Consider the following 18506-nt stretch of genomic DNA (forward strand, 5'->3'; position numbering starts at 1 on the left):
CTCTCCAGCAGCAGGCTGCTTGTTCGGGGTGCTGTCCTGGAACCAGACAACTGGAAAATACAGTTTTTGTAGCTGAGATGGGTTTGTGTTGGGAGTTTGTGAGGGTTTGCAAGGTGCAGAAGTTTCATCACTCTTTTTCTTCTATTTTGACAACTAGGAATATAATTTAAAATTTCTTTTTATAATTTAATTTAAAACTAAGTACTTTTCACAACTAGAAATATAAAATAATTTAAACTACCTCGGTGTCTATGACATAAAATGAAGTTGGCTCATGAGTGGGATTATTTAATTGTGAAGTGCATTGTAATTGCTGCAACTGCTCTATCATTAGATTCATAAAATTCTTCTCAAGCGGAAAGAGGTACTGAAGATGGTTTTAAGGGCCCTAAAGAATAACAGCTGTTTTGGGGATTTTTATGTCTAACAAGGGTTGTATTTTGTGCCTGTGTATTCTTTTGTCATAAAAGGTTAAAATCTTGCTTGGGCACAATACCCAAGAGATGGCCTAGAAGTGTCTGAGTGATGTAAGCTGAAGTACAGAAACAGCTATCGAAGGCTATTATCTATATTTGCCTATGATAAAATGCAGCTTAAAATTCTTTCATAACCTTTTTTTCCCAAGGTATGCTTATTGGTATGAGTCGCCCTAGTACTAAATCCTCTCTTCAAAAAAAAACCAGAAAAATCAGTGTGGCTTACCCATTCCCCTTAGTTTCTCAGAACAGAAAGGTAAATTATCTTTCATTTTAGTTCTATGTAGTAGCAAAAGCAAACTCAGAGACTGTACAACAGCAACTGTGAGCTATGTAATATTACAGTGGAATGGAAATAACCAAGACTGGCACAAATGCCATGACCTCATCCCATCCAGACAGTTAAGTAATTGATCAAAGATAATAAATTTCAGAAGCCCACAGCTGGAAAGCCTGTTTTGCTAAATTTGACATGTAAAACTAGAGTCTGTGACATCACAAAGAAGCATATGGAATGTGTCTCCTAGCAAAGCTTGGTGCAGGGAGATCCTGGTCCACCAGCTGACGGCCGTACAGCAGCCAAGCACCTCTCCTCTGAAGGTCAGGAGGAATTTGGGGGGTTGAGTGACCAAACTGCAGGTGCCGGTGCTCACATCACTGACTTCTTGCATGAGTTTAGCTAAATCATCATGGAATCATAGAATCCCAGCCTGGTTTGTGTTGGAAGGGACCTTAAAGCTCATCCAGCTCCAACCCCTGCCACAGGCAGGGACCCCTTCCACTAGAGCAGCTTGCTGCAAGGCCTGTGTCCAACCTGGCCTTGGACACTGCCAGGGATGAGGCAGCCACAGCTTCTCTGGGCACCCTGTGCCAGCGCCTCAGCACCCTCACAGGGAAGAATTTCTGCCTTATATCTCATCTAAATCTACGCTAATGTCTAATTTAAATCACCTTAGTCCTTCTGTTCACATACCTGAAACTTTGTATTGTCGTGCTTAGATTCCCTTGTCCACATTACATCCTCTTGCTATGCATGTATCTAGTATCTATCTTTTAGTATGTATAGCACAGTATGCGTAGATGTCTCTTGTGTATAACCAGGTGAGGGTCTGATCTCGGCCGAGCCTTCATAGTGCTCATGTAATAGAAACAACGAGGCCAAAGCCAGAGACAGTTCACGCAGGCAGGACTGTGAAACTGAACGAGTTTTGTTCCGACATTCTGGGGGTTAATGAGCTGAGAAGCGGCTCAGCGGAGGATGAAACCTCCTGTCCCTGGCGAACGGGACCTTCCTCCCACGGGCACTGTGTTGGCGGGACCTTCACCGTCCTTCCTCATCCCCTCGCCTTGGGGAGTTGCAGGTGGTGAAGGGCGAGGCCCTCAGGGGTCTGCGTCCCGCTCGGCCGCGGTGGTGGAAAGCCGGCCGTGAAGCGGCGGTGACCCCACAGGTGCGGCGGCACCGGCGGAGCCCGCTCAGTGCAGCGGTCCCGCTTCCCTGCTGCAACGCCGGGTGCCTCGGGCCTTCCCGGCTGCGGCTCCCGGGCCGGGGGGAGGCCTGCGGGGAGCGGTGGAGCAGGGAGCGCCGCCGAGGCGGCCTCGCACCCCGTGGGCGCCGGGGTCTCCCCGAGGCGGGGCGGCGGCGCTCGGCCTCCCCCGCCAGGCGGCGGGCGGGAGCGCGGGCGGGCGGGCGGCGGGAGCCCCGTTGGCGGCGGCGGCCCCGCCTCGGGCTGTGACGCGCGTTGCCATGGCCACCGCTTTACGCTACAGAGGCCGGCGGGGGCGGCGGGAGGGGCGGGCGCTTCAGCACCGGGCGGCCGCGGACAGCAGCACCGGCGGCGGCGGCGGCTCTGCCGTGCGGGAGCCTGCGGAGGAGGAGCCCCCCCCCCCCACGCGCGGTGAGTGTCCCCACACAGCCCCCAGGGGGTCCCCCCGGCCCGCTCCGGTCCGGCCCAGGCGTCGGGGTTCCCGGCGTGCCGCGGTCACCAGTGGTGGCCGGGCAGAGCGGGGCCGGGGCTCGGCGGGACCTGCTGCCGGAGCAGCGCGAGTCCCAGCGCGCCCGGGTGCGGAGGAGGCCGCGGTGTGGGGTGGGTGTTGCAGCGAAGCGGCCGTTCCGCTCCGGTCTTAGTTCTAAAACTTTGCGGGACCTGCGGTGCTTGCCTCGGGTCTGGCCTTCGGTGTCCCTTGGCAAAGCATCTCCCGGAGAAACTTTACCAACCAGTGAAATGAGCTGCTTGGCAAACTGGCGGTGCCGGTGTGTGTGTGTGTGTGTGTGTGTGTGTGTGTGGTTTGTGGAGGGGTTCTTGTTGCTCTGTCTTACTACGGGCATTCATTTGCATGAATCCTAACAACTCACTGAATTTAGGCAATACCAGCCTCACCGAATTAATAGGTGTAGCAGAAGCGTGGTATTTACTGCTTGCTGTCCAATTTGATACTGGAAGCTTGAGCATCCCACCTGGACTGTGTAAAGTAGCCGTTAATACCTCAGGCCTTTCTCAGGTACTCAGAAAGGGCCACTCGTGTTCCCAGGGAGGAGGCAGGCAGCCAGCCAGCTGGGATTCACTGCCCTGAACTATTTGGAACTGCTCTTCAAATGTGTGCAAAGCAGAGCTGGTTCCCAGCGTCTCAGGGCCAGTTCTCTGTGTCTTCCCAGGCAGGAAATCACTCTGCTGTGCTCACTGCCTTCTCCCGTCCACAGGCAGGTCTCATTGTTACGTCTGTTAAGCTGCTGCAAATCTCTGTGTATATTATTTCATCCAAAAGAGCATGGTTGACTACGCAGGCACACACATTGTCTTCCACGTGCTGCTTTAACGGTGGTAGTTTGTTCATGGGTCTCATAAAAAGCAATGAGGTAGGTATGAATGGTGATGCAGATCAGTGTTAAAGGCCAAGGAATGAATAATAAATGAAAGTGGATCAAGAGCAGGTACTCTCCCACACTTTATGCTTTTGTGTTCTTCTTAAACAATGGAGTCAGATGTGACTTGTATGTCTCCCATTCAGAAACATAAAAACAATCTCCTTGTCCTGTCACCCCTCTGTGTGTTGTGGCTGCAGCACTCAGGAGTAAGGAACAAGGGCTTGATGTGTGGAGGGGAGAACAGCAGTGTCTGTTTTGTACTGCCTGCTCTGTTATGCCTTAGACCTCCTGCACTCCCACAGTGTGATTCAAACAGAATAGTAATAATTCCTGTAATTTGCTGTTGATGCAGTCCTTTGACCTCGTGGCAGTGTTACCTGCACATGATCCCCACTCAGCTATGCATTAGAAGCATAACTTCACAGTAAATTTAGTTTTGTTGCCTCATTAGGCATCAGGCATACAGCACTGTAGTAAGGACTATATGCTCTGTAATGATTCAGCTGCCAGAAAGAGAGAAGTCTAACATCGACCCTGTCGAGCAAAGGCCAGAACTTAAATTCCTGCCCCAGAGAGCTTATCAACAGCTCCTGTTCAAGTTCAGCAGTAACTGCTGACGCAGTAGAGTCCGATAATTTATGAATCTGCTATAAATCAGGGAGAGATAAGTGGACCAAGTTCCTTGAGAGATCACATTGAAATCACATTGAGATGGAGTTATTTTGGAGAGTAAATTAAGTAGCATTTAGTCTGGCAGTGGAAATTCATTCATGAATCAACACTGCTTGAAGGAATGAAATTTTACCTGCATTTTCACAATGCTCCTAATCCAGATTGGTTTCATGGCCTTTCTAGTTCTTGGTTGTGATATCAGACTCCGTTCTGAACGGTAGGTCTCGGACTGCTGGGTAGGAATCAGGGCTCCTCACCTCCAGGACAGGTTTGTTTGGCGCCATCATCCCTGCTTGCCCATGGCAGGGGGTGAAAGTGTCAGCAGCTTGTACTCTGCTTTGCCTCTTTCATTCATGTTGAGCAGCCCTGGGTGGGTCACCCCGAGGTTATTGACAGTGTTTGTTGAATTCCCAGTAGCTTGATAGTCATCTGCATATGGGGATAGATCTTGTCTTATGGGTATGTCTTAAATGTCTGTGTTCAACTTGCACAGATTGTAATGGATGAAGCTCAGTGGAACAGTTACAGGATTTGTAGGCACACTCCACATCCAATTTCATCATCAAACTGTAGGTAACACAGAGTGAGGGAAGGTCCATATGGAGTGGAAGTGAGTGCAGGATGTATTGTACTAAAGTCAGATGCCCAGCTATGCTCATACCGGGCCAGTTCTGCTCCTGTTTACACCAGAGCAACATTTGGTGAGAGAACTAAATTTATGCCATTTGTTTTCAAACATAAAAAGTAGTCTATTGAAAGTGAGAGTCTGGCTTTTTCCCTTTGCCACCACGACCTTCATACAGAAATAATTGTTCAAAGCACCAGTTCAGAATCTAAGTTATCACAGGGAATCAGCAACGTATCTGTTGTCTACTGCTATACAGAATTAGAGTGCAATTCTGCTATACAGAATTGGAGTACATAAAGGGAGAACACAGCTATATGAAAATGGCTTCTTCATATTGCAGAATTGCTCACGGATAAACCATTATTTCATGGGGTTCCTTTTTTCCTAGCCAAGATATTTTTGCATTCCTAAAAGCTGTTTCTTTCAGTAGATATTAACAGAAGAGTGGTTTTCCTCCATAAAACACTAGGAACTGGTACAGCAGATGTCAATTTATGTCAACATCAGCTGATTTTCTTCTACATTACCCTTTCTGCTGGATCTTTGCTTATCTAGCAGGTCCTGTCTTCTTGACATGTGATGTCACATTGGATGTTTTTTCACATTCAGTGATAGAAAGCTTGACTCAGCCTTTCTCAAGAATTGGTGTTGTCATCTGCATGATGGATATTATGCATTATTGATAGTGATGGAAAAGTCAGAAATACACACATCTTTGCTGCAGGGCCTTAACCTTTTCCTTTGGTTTATCACAGCTTTAACTTCTCTCTGCATTTTAGTAATTATGTCAGCAGAGACATTTCATGCTGCCTTTACCACAGAAGGGTAGTAGTAGCCCTGCAGCCATAATCCTTTTTTTCTGATGTACTTTGATTGGAGTTATGCTGATTTTTACTTTACTTTATCACAAAAATATTTCAGTTATCAGCTATTTTCTAGGAGAACCCTAGTTCTTACAGACGCAGAATTAAGAATAAACTCTTGGACAGCAGGTACTTTGAAGTTAAGTGATGTGGTTTATCCCCCCAGTTTTACACTGCAAACCTGGAAAACTAGCATTCAAAGGAAATCCCACTACTCTATTGTGTAGTTAGAGAGTAACTTTGCAATATAAGTATGGGAATTAATTAATAAAAAGATGAATTACATGTTAACATGGTAAAGACAAATAGCATCATAAACAAACTGTGCAAGACATAGTAATTTTTTGACTAGGGGTTCCAGCTTGCCCTCTCACCAGTTCTGTGAGACATGTTTCTGTGGAGGTTGCCAGCAAAGCCTGGTCCAGGATACAGAAGGCTTTTCCAACTCAGTTTAAACTCAGCACTTGCTGCACCAGTCACAAAGAGCCTTTATTCAGAGGCATCCTACACTGCTTAACAAATCAACCAGACTTCATGTCTTCTTCCATAAAATGAAAATACTTCTGGAGTGAAACAGGATAATTGCTTAATAGCAAATACTTTTATAAAATATGCAGAGCAGAACAGGAATGATGCAGAGAGGGTTTTATGGAACACGCGTGTGTTTGTCTTCAGCTTTTTGGCTCACCCAAAGGAAAACTCTCCAAATCCATTGTACTACTGTATGTACTATCAAAATCCACCCTCAATATTTCAAAGGCTGGGTACTGACTCAGAAGAGGAAAAAATACCAACCATTGCATTGACTGAATGAACTAAATGCAGCTTCCAGCAAGGAAGGTACAGTATTTTTTGTAAGGAACAGGAAAAAAAAATGAGAAATCCAGTCAATTTATTGTGTGTGTTGGAACCCTTTCAAAACAGACATAACAGCAAACCTGGCAGTACCCTCTGATGCTTTCATGACCAAGGCCATCCCGCAAGACAGGTTCTTGGAAGTGTTCTGCCACTGGGTCTCCCTTGATGTAGATGAGGGGAGAAAGCCTCTGTGGAGTTCCTGAGGAGAGCATTGACTTTGTAATACCCTCTATTCCCTGAAAACAACCCAGAATTAGGACTGTGATGGCACACTGTGTGGCTCATCCTTCTTCTTCTGGCATTTGAAGAGGAGAGATAATTATGAAGATGGTTAATAGATGGAAAAGGAGGATTGTTTCATTCCTTACCTTGCCTGCTTTTGCTGCAGTTTAGTCATAATAATGAGAGTTTTTGATAAGTGAGCTTGGGGTTGAGTCACTGGTATCTTGAGTGAGTAAATAGATTTTGGTATTAGCCTGAGGAGCTAAGCAGAGCAATCATGCGCTGCTCCTGGAAGCTGGCAGGCAGAAATGGGGAGGCAAGCATCTCTGGAAATGGGAGAGGATCCTTGGTTCTCATTCTTGCTGACTTGGGGGAATCACCTTGAAATGCCCTGGGTCAGCTGGTGAGGTGTCTGAGCAACTTCCATGCTTGCTGGAGCCCATGGGAGATGTAGGCACTTAATAGGTTTGAGTGTCAACATGACTCATGGTGGGACCTGGAAGTGGGGACATCCAAAAGCAGTGTCCAGCTGGGAATGTGCTCTCAAGCTGTATTTGTGTCACAGCATGTCAGAGGGGAAACCTGCAGCGCGGAGCCATGTGTTATCTCCTAGTCCCTGCTGGTTCTCGTTATAGTCCTTCACTCATTATGCACAGAGACACAAAGGTAAAAGACTTTGAAATGAGTTTGTTGGTGCATATCATCACAATTCACATTTCAAACTCAGGAATAGGAAAATATTCTCTTTGAGGCGCAAGGTAACTGTTGACACAGTCATTTTCATTTTTGTTTTTTCTGCAGTTAGAAAAATCCTGGAAACCATGAGTACAGAGTAATGAAATGATGCACTTTTTCCTGTAATGATGAAGCCAATAAAAGGCACCCATTGAGAATAATGTCCCAACAGCCAAAGCACTTCATCAATCTCAGCTGCTGCTTCTATGAACATATTGTATAATAATGGGAGTTCTTGTACAAAAAAAATATAAAGGTGTCTTTCTCCTTCCCCTCAATATCACCAGGGGAAGGCATTAATTCTACTCTAGTGTTAATCTATTCTAGCAGGATGATATATCCATTAATGGATATCATATATTTATTAAACCTTCCACCCTCACACAGAAAGAAATAACAATAGTTCATCGTTCAAAAGTTCATTACTTTCAAAAGTAACCGATCATATGTTTGTCTGACTTTTTTTATCTAAGCAATCCAGAACTTATTTCCTTGCTGTTGAAGATGTGACTGGCTAACCAAAGCTCAGCCCTGGCCAGACTTAACTCTGTATTCTCAGCTGCAGACATGAGCCATCACTGCACAGATCTGGGGAGCACGTCAGGGAATATTTGTTCTGGTGTCCTCAGCATAAGCAGGACATGGAACAGTTGGAACAAGTCCAGAGGAGGCCACGAGGATGATCAGGGACTGGAGCACCTCCTGTATGAAGACAGGCTGAGAAAGTTGGGGCTGTTCAGCCTGGAGAAGAGAAGGCTGTGTGGAGACCTCATAGCAGCCTTCCAGTATCCGAAGGGGGGCTATAGGGATGCTGGGGAGGGACTCTTCAGTAGGAATTGTAATGACAGGACAAGGGGTAATGGGTTCAAACTTAAACAGGGGAAGTTTAGACTGGATATAAGGAAGAAGTTCTTTCCTGTTAGGGTGGTGAGGCACTGGAATGGGTTGCCCAGGGGAGTTGTGAATGCTCCATCCCTGGCAGTGTTCAAGGCCAGGCTGGACAGAGCTTTTGGTGACATGGTTTAGTGTGAGGTGTCCCTGCCCATGGCAGGGGTTGGAACCACATGATCTTAAGGTCCTTCCCAACCCTAACTATTCTGTGATTCTATGATTCTATGTACCCATTCAATTAGTGGACCATCATGAGCTGGAAAGCAAATGAAAGTTACAGACAGGTCTTGGCACAGCAGACAAGCCCTCACAAAGTGAGGAAAGCAAGTACTGGGCTTCTGGCAGCAGTAAAACAACATATTCAGTGATAAAAGTCTGACTACTGTAGCATGGAAGAAAAATCCATAACGTTCCTAATAAAATGAATAATACAGCCCATACTTCCTTAGGCTATCATTTCAGCTTTGCCTGCAGATTATGCATATATTTACACTAAAATCATACTTGCAAAGTCATCTTTACTCAGAAGCATATATACTTTCAGCATAAAAGTTGAGACTGTGGAACACAACAGCAAGGAGTAAATTCACACGTGAATCAAACCATGCAGCGGACAGGGCCCTACGCAGGATAGTGAAGGAACGTTGTGTAGATGTTGTGAACTTTGTAGCATGGAGTGCTGGAATACAGATCTTTGAAGGGAAGTCTAAAAAAAAAGGCTACTGAGCTGAAATTGAAATTTCAGCTGATAGAACTTTCAGATGTAGGCTGCCCACCTCTTTGAAATGAGGAGAAATATTAACAAATGCCTTTCTGATAGCATAAAAGTATTTACACAAACAGCTGTAATTCCTTTATAGCCAGTCAGTAGGCCATTCAGTTCAAATTCCAGCAACAGGTTAAATCCTGGGCTTCCCATAAATGACCCAACCAACCAACCAACCTTGTCCGCCAGGAAACAAGACCTTCCTGCCTTCTTCATGCGTTTTGAGAAAGAATATGAAGACACTATACAATTCCTAATGTTTAATTTTGCAGAGTTATTATTTTTTGTTGTTTTATGATTCCACTATGTTCCTGCTAATTTGCACGTCTATTAGTAACAGTAAATTCCTTTTCAAAATCCCATGAAGAAAATAGCAAGTTTATTAACATCCTTGCAAAAGATGAAGTCTGACCTGAAACCCAGACTCTTTATAAGCACTTCTGTGCCTTTCCATTGCTTTTACCTTATCATTGCCAACTTAAAAGGCTATTCTTATGACTGCAGGATTGCCACGATGTAATGCATGATTTATTATGTACAGCAGGTGACTGGTAGTTAACATTTGTCTCAAAATGAATGCTACTGTCTGATGTTTTTTTTCTTTCCTGCAGCTTTCCATGGGCGGTTCTTGGTTTTGTCAGTGACAAGATGACAATCCATATTTCTACCAAAGGATCCAGTGAGTCATCCTATTAACTCCACTGAAATACATGCTTGCTAGTCGTCCTGCCACTGTAAGTCTGTGGGATTTTGCATTCTCTCTGGAGACACTGTTCAGGAGTTAGTCCATAGTATGCATTCAGTAGTACAAATAATCTTTTTTTTTAAACCAGTAACTTCTCAGTGATGACCACAGCACCAAATAGACCCTATTTCCCCATATATCATTGCATATCACATCTTCCTCTTTTTTTATGTTATTAAAGTATTTTAGAGCAAATGAGAAGACTGACTATGCCACATACCATGCTGTTTCCAAGGGCTTGATTTAATTGTACCAGAAGGGTGTGTAAGGAGGAACTTTGCATGTTGTGGGAACTGATACAAAGTCATAATATAGGCCTTGAAAATGTTGCCCTGAGAGGGAATACACATACAGCTAAGAATGAGTGTATTGTGAATCATGGTGGAAAAATTCCATGTCCAAAAATCCCCAGATCTCCAGGATGACATAAAGTGGATTATGTATTCGTACTGGTTGCCCAAATTAACTCAGTTACGTTGTCCCTCCTGAGAACTCCCAACTCATTGAGCCAAGATCCTTTAAAGTTCCAGTAGAGGTGTAGTCTACTCAGTTCCTTCTCCCAGCTTTTTGCTATAAGAGAATGCAGCTGCCCTTGGGTTGTACTGTTTTGCAAGTTTTCATGTGGGAGAAGGGGCACTGCAGGCTGGTACATGACTATTGCTTTTCCCCATCCTTCAGTTGTGTTGGAGAAAAGGTAGGACTCACTCTTGTTGATAAAAGTCTCTTCTTTTAAGCTTTCTTGTTCTGCCCATGAAGGTGATGTTCTGTGGCATAGCTCAAGCAAGCTGCTTTCTGCTTAAGTGTATTTTGCACACCATGCAACCTTACCTCACATTAGAAGAGCATATGGCCTTGAGTTATGATTTGTTATTTCAGGGTAACTAGATGGTAACTGTACCGAAAACTGATGGCAACTCATGCGTTATCTCACGATAACAGGATAAATAAACCCTATCTTCACTGCATGCATTAACATTAATGGAACCTCATGGAAAACACTGTCAAACCCGTTTAAATTTGTCCCCATTTAGGATGCCCCAGATGCTTTACTGCTTCTACGTGTCTCATGCACATTTAAATTATGGCTGGGACTCCTTCCATGTTTGACATTCTTACCTTCAGAGCTTATGCCAGCTGCTGTCCTCAAGTTAGTAAGCATGCAAAAATATCCAGCATAATAAAGCAATGTATCTTTGAATTAAAATAAAGCCTTAGCAAGCTATTACGGAAATCATTAGTGGTGCATATAATGTGTATGCAGCAAAACCAATATAGAGATCTGAGGGGAGATTTTCAGTAGTTTGAGCATCCCTGGGATGACCCCCAAAAGCAAGGCTACCACAGCAGCTGACAAGACATTTTGCTTCATCTGTAAAAGGTCCCTTTGCCACCAATTTCAAGTGCAAAGTAAAGACAATAGGAGCACCAAAGTATTCCGTATAATTATTGTAAAACAGACAGATAGGGGAGCAGATAAAAGCAAAGGGAAGAGAATGGACCTAACACAGCTGCACAAAAACTGTTCAGATGTTTTCTGCTTGAGAATGCCAGCACACTACAAACTGAAAATACGCTGAAGCAACATTACAGAGTGTATAAAAAGAGAATCTAACCAGTTTATTGGTAAAATATGAGCTAAATTTGTTGAGACTGTCCTCTAGACTGTAAGTATTTGTTTCTGTGAAAATTGTGTGGAACATGAAAGCAACTATTGGCATGGCAGGTTTTCTTCATTTGGATGTAAAGCCAGATCTGCTTTTATTTTTTCTATGAAGCTGGTGTGTGGCAGAGTGCTGAGAGGTGGTTAACTAAATCTTTTAGCATCATTGTAAACCCAAACTCACAGTTTTTGGTCCAGCCACTGCTGAAGAAAATGAGAACCCCTGATTTCAAAGTAAAAATAAATAATAAAAGTTAGAAAAACTACATTTAGTGATTCCACAATAACTAAACTTCTTTCCACATTGTGACCACTTCATCTGCTGAAGGTGCTCGCTCAAGGCACGTTGGACCTTGAATCAGGGAAATATTTTTTTAACCTTATTTAACCTAAGATTAAATATCACAAAACTTGACGAGGTCTGATCCATCTTATTCTCTGCTTCTCCAGCCAGTGTATCTAAAAGGAAACACCTAGAAAGCTGCTTTTCCTGATCACTTCATCTGCCAGAGATTTTACACTGGGCAGGATTCAGGGTCCATTGCAGTTTATAGTAACATATTAAATCTCATTGAAAAAAAAAACAACAAAACAAAAACTAATAAAAATCACTAGGAAAGAGTCTCAATAATTTAAAAATACTGAAGAAGTGAGGAAAAATACTCCTTTTTCAATACACAAATCCAAAGGCTATTTATTCCTTTCACTGCCACAGTACTAGTCTATGCAGCCTTCCATTTACCCGTGTGGTCTTTAAGATAGGAAAACACTGAATGTGAAACACATTAAATACTTTTAGGTATTCATATGGAAGAAGTGACAGAAACAGAATTCTTTGACAAGGTGCAGCAGGGCATAGCTAGGGAAGGCTGGGACTGTTGGTGCTGGTGAGTAAAACCTCCCAAAGTCCATGTTTCATATATGGTTATCCTAAACAGCATAATGCTGCTGCTGCCAATGGGCAGGGAGATAGAGCTGCCTCGAGGGATCACCCTCTCCTGCAAACATCACCAGTTTCCAAAGAATAATGATGTTTTCCAGCCTCTTTTTCCCCTTAACCAAACCAACCCCAGCACTCACTTCTGTTCGGCTTCACGTGCAGTGAGTTGCCTTCCCTTCCTCCCTTGATCTGTCTGGTTTTACACAACGCTTTGACTAATTATAGCCTCAATACTGCTGCTGATTTATTGTAACTGGGGCTTACTTGCGTTAATAATAATGTCTGATGTTAGCCTGAGCACCTTGGTAAATAAATTTGCTACTGCTCTAAGAAATAAGGTTCCTAATGACTATAAAATTGCCTGGAAATTGTTCTCATTGCCAGACAAGATTAAGGAAAAGAACAAGGGAAAGTTGTTCTAGGAAAGTGCAGGGTTGTGTACTGGCTTGTAAACTGGAAGCAAATTCCTAAAAAATAAATACTAAAAAAAAGTTTCTTTAGGTTTACCTGTTAATGACTTATATTCTTGACAACTTAATTCCTGTTTTTCCTGGGACATTTTCCTTACATATCAAAGTTGAATGCATTATTTCAACACAGAATTCTTAGTATGTGTCATAGGACATTTCTCAGATTTTAACGTTGGGGTTCTGAACTCACAAAGCATCACTATGTTCTCCTGGAATCATGTTAGAGAAATGACATTTTGAGATACAACTCTTCAGCACCAAAGACATTACTGACATTACCTTTTCCTGTCATTTTTAAGTCTTAGTATATTGCAACAAAAACACGTAGCAATAAAGGAAGAATTTCTAAGCTTATTTAAGGATACTTCCATCTTCTGACTTTCAAAAAGTGTTTGAAGAGGGTCCCACTGCTAAAAAAGGGGATTCAATTTCAACATTCCCTTCGTTAAGCCCTGTCTTTTACGTCACAGCATTAACCTCAAAAAGCTCTTAAAGTTTTGCAATATCAGACAAATCACATAACAACTACTGCCTGTACAATTCTGGCAACTAAAAGCTTGCTGGTAGGTTGTTAGAGCTAGTCCACCATAATCTGATGTGTCGATAACGGGGATGACAAGCATGGCAGCCAAAAAGTTTATACAAAACCCTCTCCTCCCAGCCATTTCGCTCCACCCAGTCTTGTGCTGCTTCCAGAATTTACAGTGCCTTTCTGTGACAGCTGTTTTTCATGATAAACTGAGGTGTCGGAAGGGCTATGAAGCATGAATAGAAGTTTTTTTTCATAATCATAGTTCATGGTAATAAAGGAACAAGGATGAAATCATAAGATAAATAGCTAATGGTAAAGTCAGAGATATGTAAAATAGGCAGCGCTATGGATAGTCATCTTTCTCCCTTTCAGTTCGAATGCCATAACTTCTCAATGCCTGCAAAAGTGTGGGTATGTCTGAGTATGGAGTTACCAAGAACTAGTGGCTGTGCCAAAGCTGTAGGACTGAATCCAAGACCTTCACAGTGGCAATTCAGCAGCAATTAACACCCCCCCCACACACACTTTGGTCCTGATTTAGACAACTTTTAAAGCATGTATTTAACTTCAGACATATGGCTGGTTCCATTCTTTGTAATGAGGCCAGAAATGTGCTTGAAGTTACATATGCTCCCTGATTAGTTTACTTGTGAGCTGGAGCTGTAGTGGAATTATGTGAAAAATAGCTCCATAATATTCCCAAGCCATTTGTCAGTTCACAAGTTACTTAAAAGGACTAAAATATTCAGAATGTGGAATCTGGTGGCAGGGGAAGGAAAATATGTGACAACGTACATATGTAGTCACTACTGATTAAGAAATAACAGTATAGATTTTTTGATAGTGTTATTACTCACTATGAGTTTACTTTATTCTAGAGCTTTAGCTGAAAACATGTGTTTTAGCCATCTGCCTGCAGAAGCATTTCTCGATGTGTCAGTAGTATGCTTGTAGTGTTGGCAGATACCTGAGAGTCTCTTCTTTCTCATCCTGTTTGCATGCAGAATTAAGGAATACAGTGATCTTTATTTTCGTATTCTTTTTAGGTGCTCAGGTAGCGTTTCAACAGCAACGAGCTAAACCCCTTTGCTATGTAACAAATAATTTACTGCAGTTGTTTTACAACTATTTTTAGTTTCCCTGAATTCTCCCTGAACTAAGCAGTGCAGACTGGAAGGGGTTTTCATATCATTTCTGCAAACCATAGTGTGCGGCATTGGTAGGATAATGTAGGAACATGGTTAATGACTTAGAAAGAAAAGATTTTGTCTCAGAAGCGTAGTGGAAACTGCTTAAGGATTATTGGACGTTCAGTTCTTAAACCGTAAAAAGAGGCATTAAAGGATGCATGTGTGTAGATGATCCATAGAGACTAAAGGACATCTGAGGCATATGGCTAAATAAACATTGAGCATGCTGCATCATTCCTGCTTTTTAAAAAAACTTCCTGGTCTGTCAGTGGTTTTAAGCATGCAAGTCACTGAAGGTGAGGGAGATTTCTAGGTAGAACAGAAAGAACAAATTTGCTCATTTTTCTCATTTTAGCTATTCACAGTGAAATTTATTTGGAGTTTCGTTATAGCCACAAAGTATTTCATGTTATTAACCTTTGAGTAGTTTTAAACTAAGTCTATATGGTTTACTGCATTTACTTTGAGTCATGGGTTATACAATAACACAGTGGGTCCTCGGCAGGATTAAAACCCGAGTACATTAAAATTCAATTAAAAGCCTTGACAAGTGCAGTGGTTGACTCAGACCGTTAACTGGGATTGTGCCTGTGTAAAATGAGCTGCTTTGTCACTGCACAGAGGAAGGAAGATATATATCTGTTATAACCAAGTGAAATGTCAGGCCCTCTTGTATTTGAGCAAGTTATAACATTTGTCTCTTAATTTCTGTTTCTCCCCAGTTAGCCGACCGACATCACAATGACTGAGGATTTAGGCCACAGATTCAGTAGTCTCACCTGGGAGCAGATTAAAATCCTGGATCAAGTTTTAGCTGAGGTCATACCTATTCATGGGAGAGGAAATTTTCCAACACTGGATGTAAAGCTTAAGGATGTCATTCATGTGGTAAAGGAACAGCTCACTGAAAAGCAAATCAGTGTTAGAGATATCCGCTTGAACGGTTCGACAGCCAGTCACATCCTAGTAGAGCAGAATGGAACCAGTTACAAAGACCTAGACATCATTTTTGGGGTGGAACTTCCAAGTGAGCTCGAGTTCCAGGTTGTTAAGGAAGCAGTTCTTAATTGCCTATTGGACTTCTTGCCAAAAGGTGTTAATAAGGAAAAAATCACTGCTCAGACCATGAAAGATGCTTATGTGCAGAAGATGGTCAAAGTCTCCACCGACTATGATCGCTGGAGTCTTATATCGCTGTCAAACAACAGTGGCAAGAATGTAGAATTAAAGTTTGTCAACTCGCTCAGACGACAGTTTGAGTTTAGTGTGGACTCCTTCCAAATCATACTGGACTCCATGCTAGAAGTTTACAAAGCAACAGACTGCGAATTGACAGAAGACTCTCACCCCACTGTCATTGCTGAAAGTATGTATGGGGACTTCAATGAAGCAATGTACCACTTAAGATACAAACTGATTTCCACAAGGAACCCAGAAGAAATCAGAGGAGGTGGCCTCCTAAAGTACAGCAATCTCCTGGTTCGCGACTTTAAGCCAGCAGACAAGGATGAAATCAAATCTCTGGAACGTTACATGTGCTCCAGGTTCTTCATTGATTTTCCAGATGTTGCTGAGCAGCAGAGGAAAATTGAGTCATATTTGCGCAACCACTTTATTGGGGAGGAGAAAAGCAAGTACGACTACTTGATGACTCTGCGTAGAGTTGTAAATAAGAGCACAGTCTGTCTTATGGGATACGAGCGAAGACAAACTCTGAATATGATCACAATCCTGGCTTTAAAAGTACTCGGAGAACAAAATATCATCCCAAATGCCGCCAATGTAACATGCTATTATCAGCCTGCTCCATACATCAGTGACAGAAACTTCAGCAATTACTACATTGCTCATGGACAGCCACCTATCTTCTACCAGCCATACCCATTTCACATACAAATTCAAAGTGGCATGGTTTAGGAACTGGTAACCTCCTCACCACTCACACTCCTCTCTCTTTCCAGTTCTATTCATAATAAAGGCATCATTAAAGCAAGTTTAAGCATACATTTTGACTTAAGGACATATTTTTGTGCAAGTTGCCAAAGTTATTTGGTTGATCAATGTCTACATCACCGTTAAGCAGCTTGTGAAATAAGTGAAATGGCTATCAGTCAAATACTTAAATCCCCACCTGTGTTTGGGCTATATATATTTTTTTCGATGAAAAAAAGAAGGATATAAATGATTCTAATTTTATAAAATAAAATGCACTAAGTTCTGAATTCTAAAAAATTCTTAAGCAAAATTTAAATTATGTAAATAAAAAAATAAGCAAATAAAATACCTCTCAGCAGAAATGCCTGGTTTTAGAATCAATAGTGTTCTGGGTACAACAAAGCAGATCAACCATCAGTTATACCCATGCAGTTCCAACAACATTTATTTGCAGCACCTTTAAAAAATCCCCATTGAAAGGCTGTCTCTTGGTGGGTTGAGCTTTGCTTTACAGGCTCTGGTCTGGTCACTGTTCAGGTCCAACTGGAGATGTGAGGTCCCTCTCCTCACCAAGGTACTGTCTAGTCATGCTTAGCAGGAAACATACCTACCAAGAGCAGACTCAGCATTTTTGTGTATCCAAAGTTTCCACAGATCAGAGGGATCTGCCTCTCAGATAATGAAAGTAGTAAGAGAGACAACTATGCTAATTACATTGGTCTGGAAAAACAAGGTAATAGAATGAGAAAGAAGGTGCAAATTGAGCACATAGGGCTTGGTTGCTATTGCTAATTTGTTATCAATCAGAGATGCTTAAATGTGCAATAAAGTCATGGAAAAAAAGAAAAATATATATAAAAGAGCCCAGGACTGCATTGTTTTAAGGTGAATTAAAGCAAATCCTTGGCAGTGGCATTTGAAAAAGTATTTTATATTAGCAGTTTCCTGCGTATCTTTAGATACCTGCACACATACATTAGTAGCAAATGAAGAATTCTCTTACGATCAGGAAGTAAAACATTAGTTCCAAGTTTTTGTGTGTGTGTTTACCAAAGATAAGTTTTAAACATGTCACATAAGTGCCTCCCTATGCCAGTTGCTCTGTGAAAGTAGCAATGATGTTGGCAATCAATCACGCTAGAGAGCTCCTTGGCTCCTGAAAAGGAAATGTTTGCCCTTGGTACTCCACTGACGGGTTGCGAAGTGCCCATAGCACTGAAGATCAGAGGGGTATCACCATTTGTCTCCCTATGACTAGGTATGGGATGGATGGATCTAAGATGTTCTTACTGAAAGTATCCGAGTTCAGATCCTGAATACGGTGCAAGAAGGAATAGTATGAAAAGGAGATTTAGAATGGGTGTGATTGTAAGATGGGAACAGCCAACTGGAAATGCAGCAGTAAAGTTTCTTACATCTGATGCTTTACATGTCACTGTGTCATACCACAAGCTTATTGTTGGTACATCACTGTACGTCCTCATCCTCCTTGTGTTTAAAAACGCTGACTGCATTTCATCTATTGACAACAGGCAACAAGTCTTAGGCATTTCTTCTACTTGGGAAAGAGTGTTTGATTTATTTTACACAGAAATACGCTCCATAACACTATTTTAAACATTTCTAAAATTTCTAAGGTCTATGAAGTCCTATTGCCAGTGACATGTAGCTTTCCTTTTTAGCATTATATGCCTGTACAGTAGAACAAAAAGCTGTCTAAAGTCAACTAGAGTGCTAACTATTCTATGATTCTATAACTTTTCTGGCCATCATCACTAAAGTCAACCCTATTCTGTAAAATACAGTGCAAAAAACAATGTTTCTGCACCATAAAAAGGGTATACTAATCTACTTGGAAGCTGATTCATTTTGTGATGCCTTTCATGAATATAGCACTATTTTTGCTGATTTTTCATATATGCCCAATTCCATGTCTAAAAGCACAGTTTATTTCACTTCCGGTAGTATTTTTCTACTGGCTGAACAATATTTAATGAAATTGGCAATTCTAATTGCTATGTTATCAGATACGGTAACACTAAATTTTCTTGTAAGCACTT

The 18506-nt window shown here is 42.3% G+C and overlaps 1 protein-coding gene across 1 annotated transcript; it reads left to right on the plus strand.

Annotated features, from left to right (window-relative positions):
* Positions 1-972: 972 nt before the first annotated feature.
* TENT5D (terminal nucleotidyltransferase 5D) lies at positions 973-16515 on the plus strand. The gene is made up of 3 exons (XM_062639995.1): positions 973-1076; positions 9586-9708; positions 15234-16515. Exon 3 carries the CDS (start codon positions 15253-15255, stop codon positions 16426-16428), a length of 1176 nt encoding a protein of 391 aa, XP_062495979.1. The 5' UTR covers positions 973-1076; positions 9586-9708; positions 15234-15252; the 3' UTR covers positions 16429-16515.
* The last annotated feature ends 1991 nt before the right edge of the window (positions 16516-18506 follow it).

The sequence above is a fragment of the Pezoporus occidentalis genome, unplaced genomic scaffold (assembly GCF_034315485.1).
Source record: "Pezoporus occidentalis ecotype Australia unplaced genomic scaffold, CSIRO_AGI_Poc_V1 ctg63, whole genome shotgun sequence".
Classification (NCBI taxonomy): domain Eukaryota; kingdom Metazoa; phylum Chordata; class Aves; order Psittaciformes; family Psittacidae; genus Pezoporus; species Pezoporus occidentalis.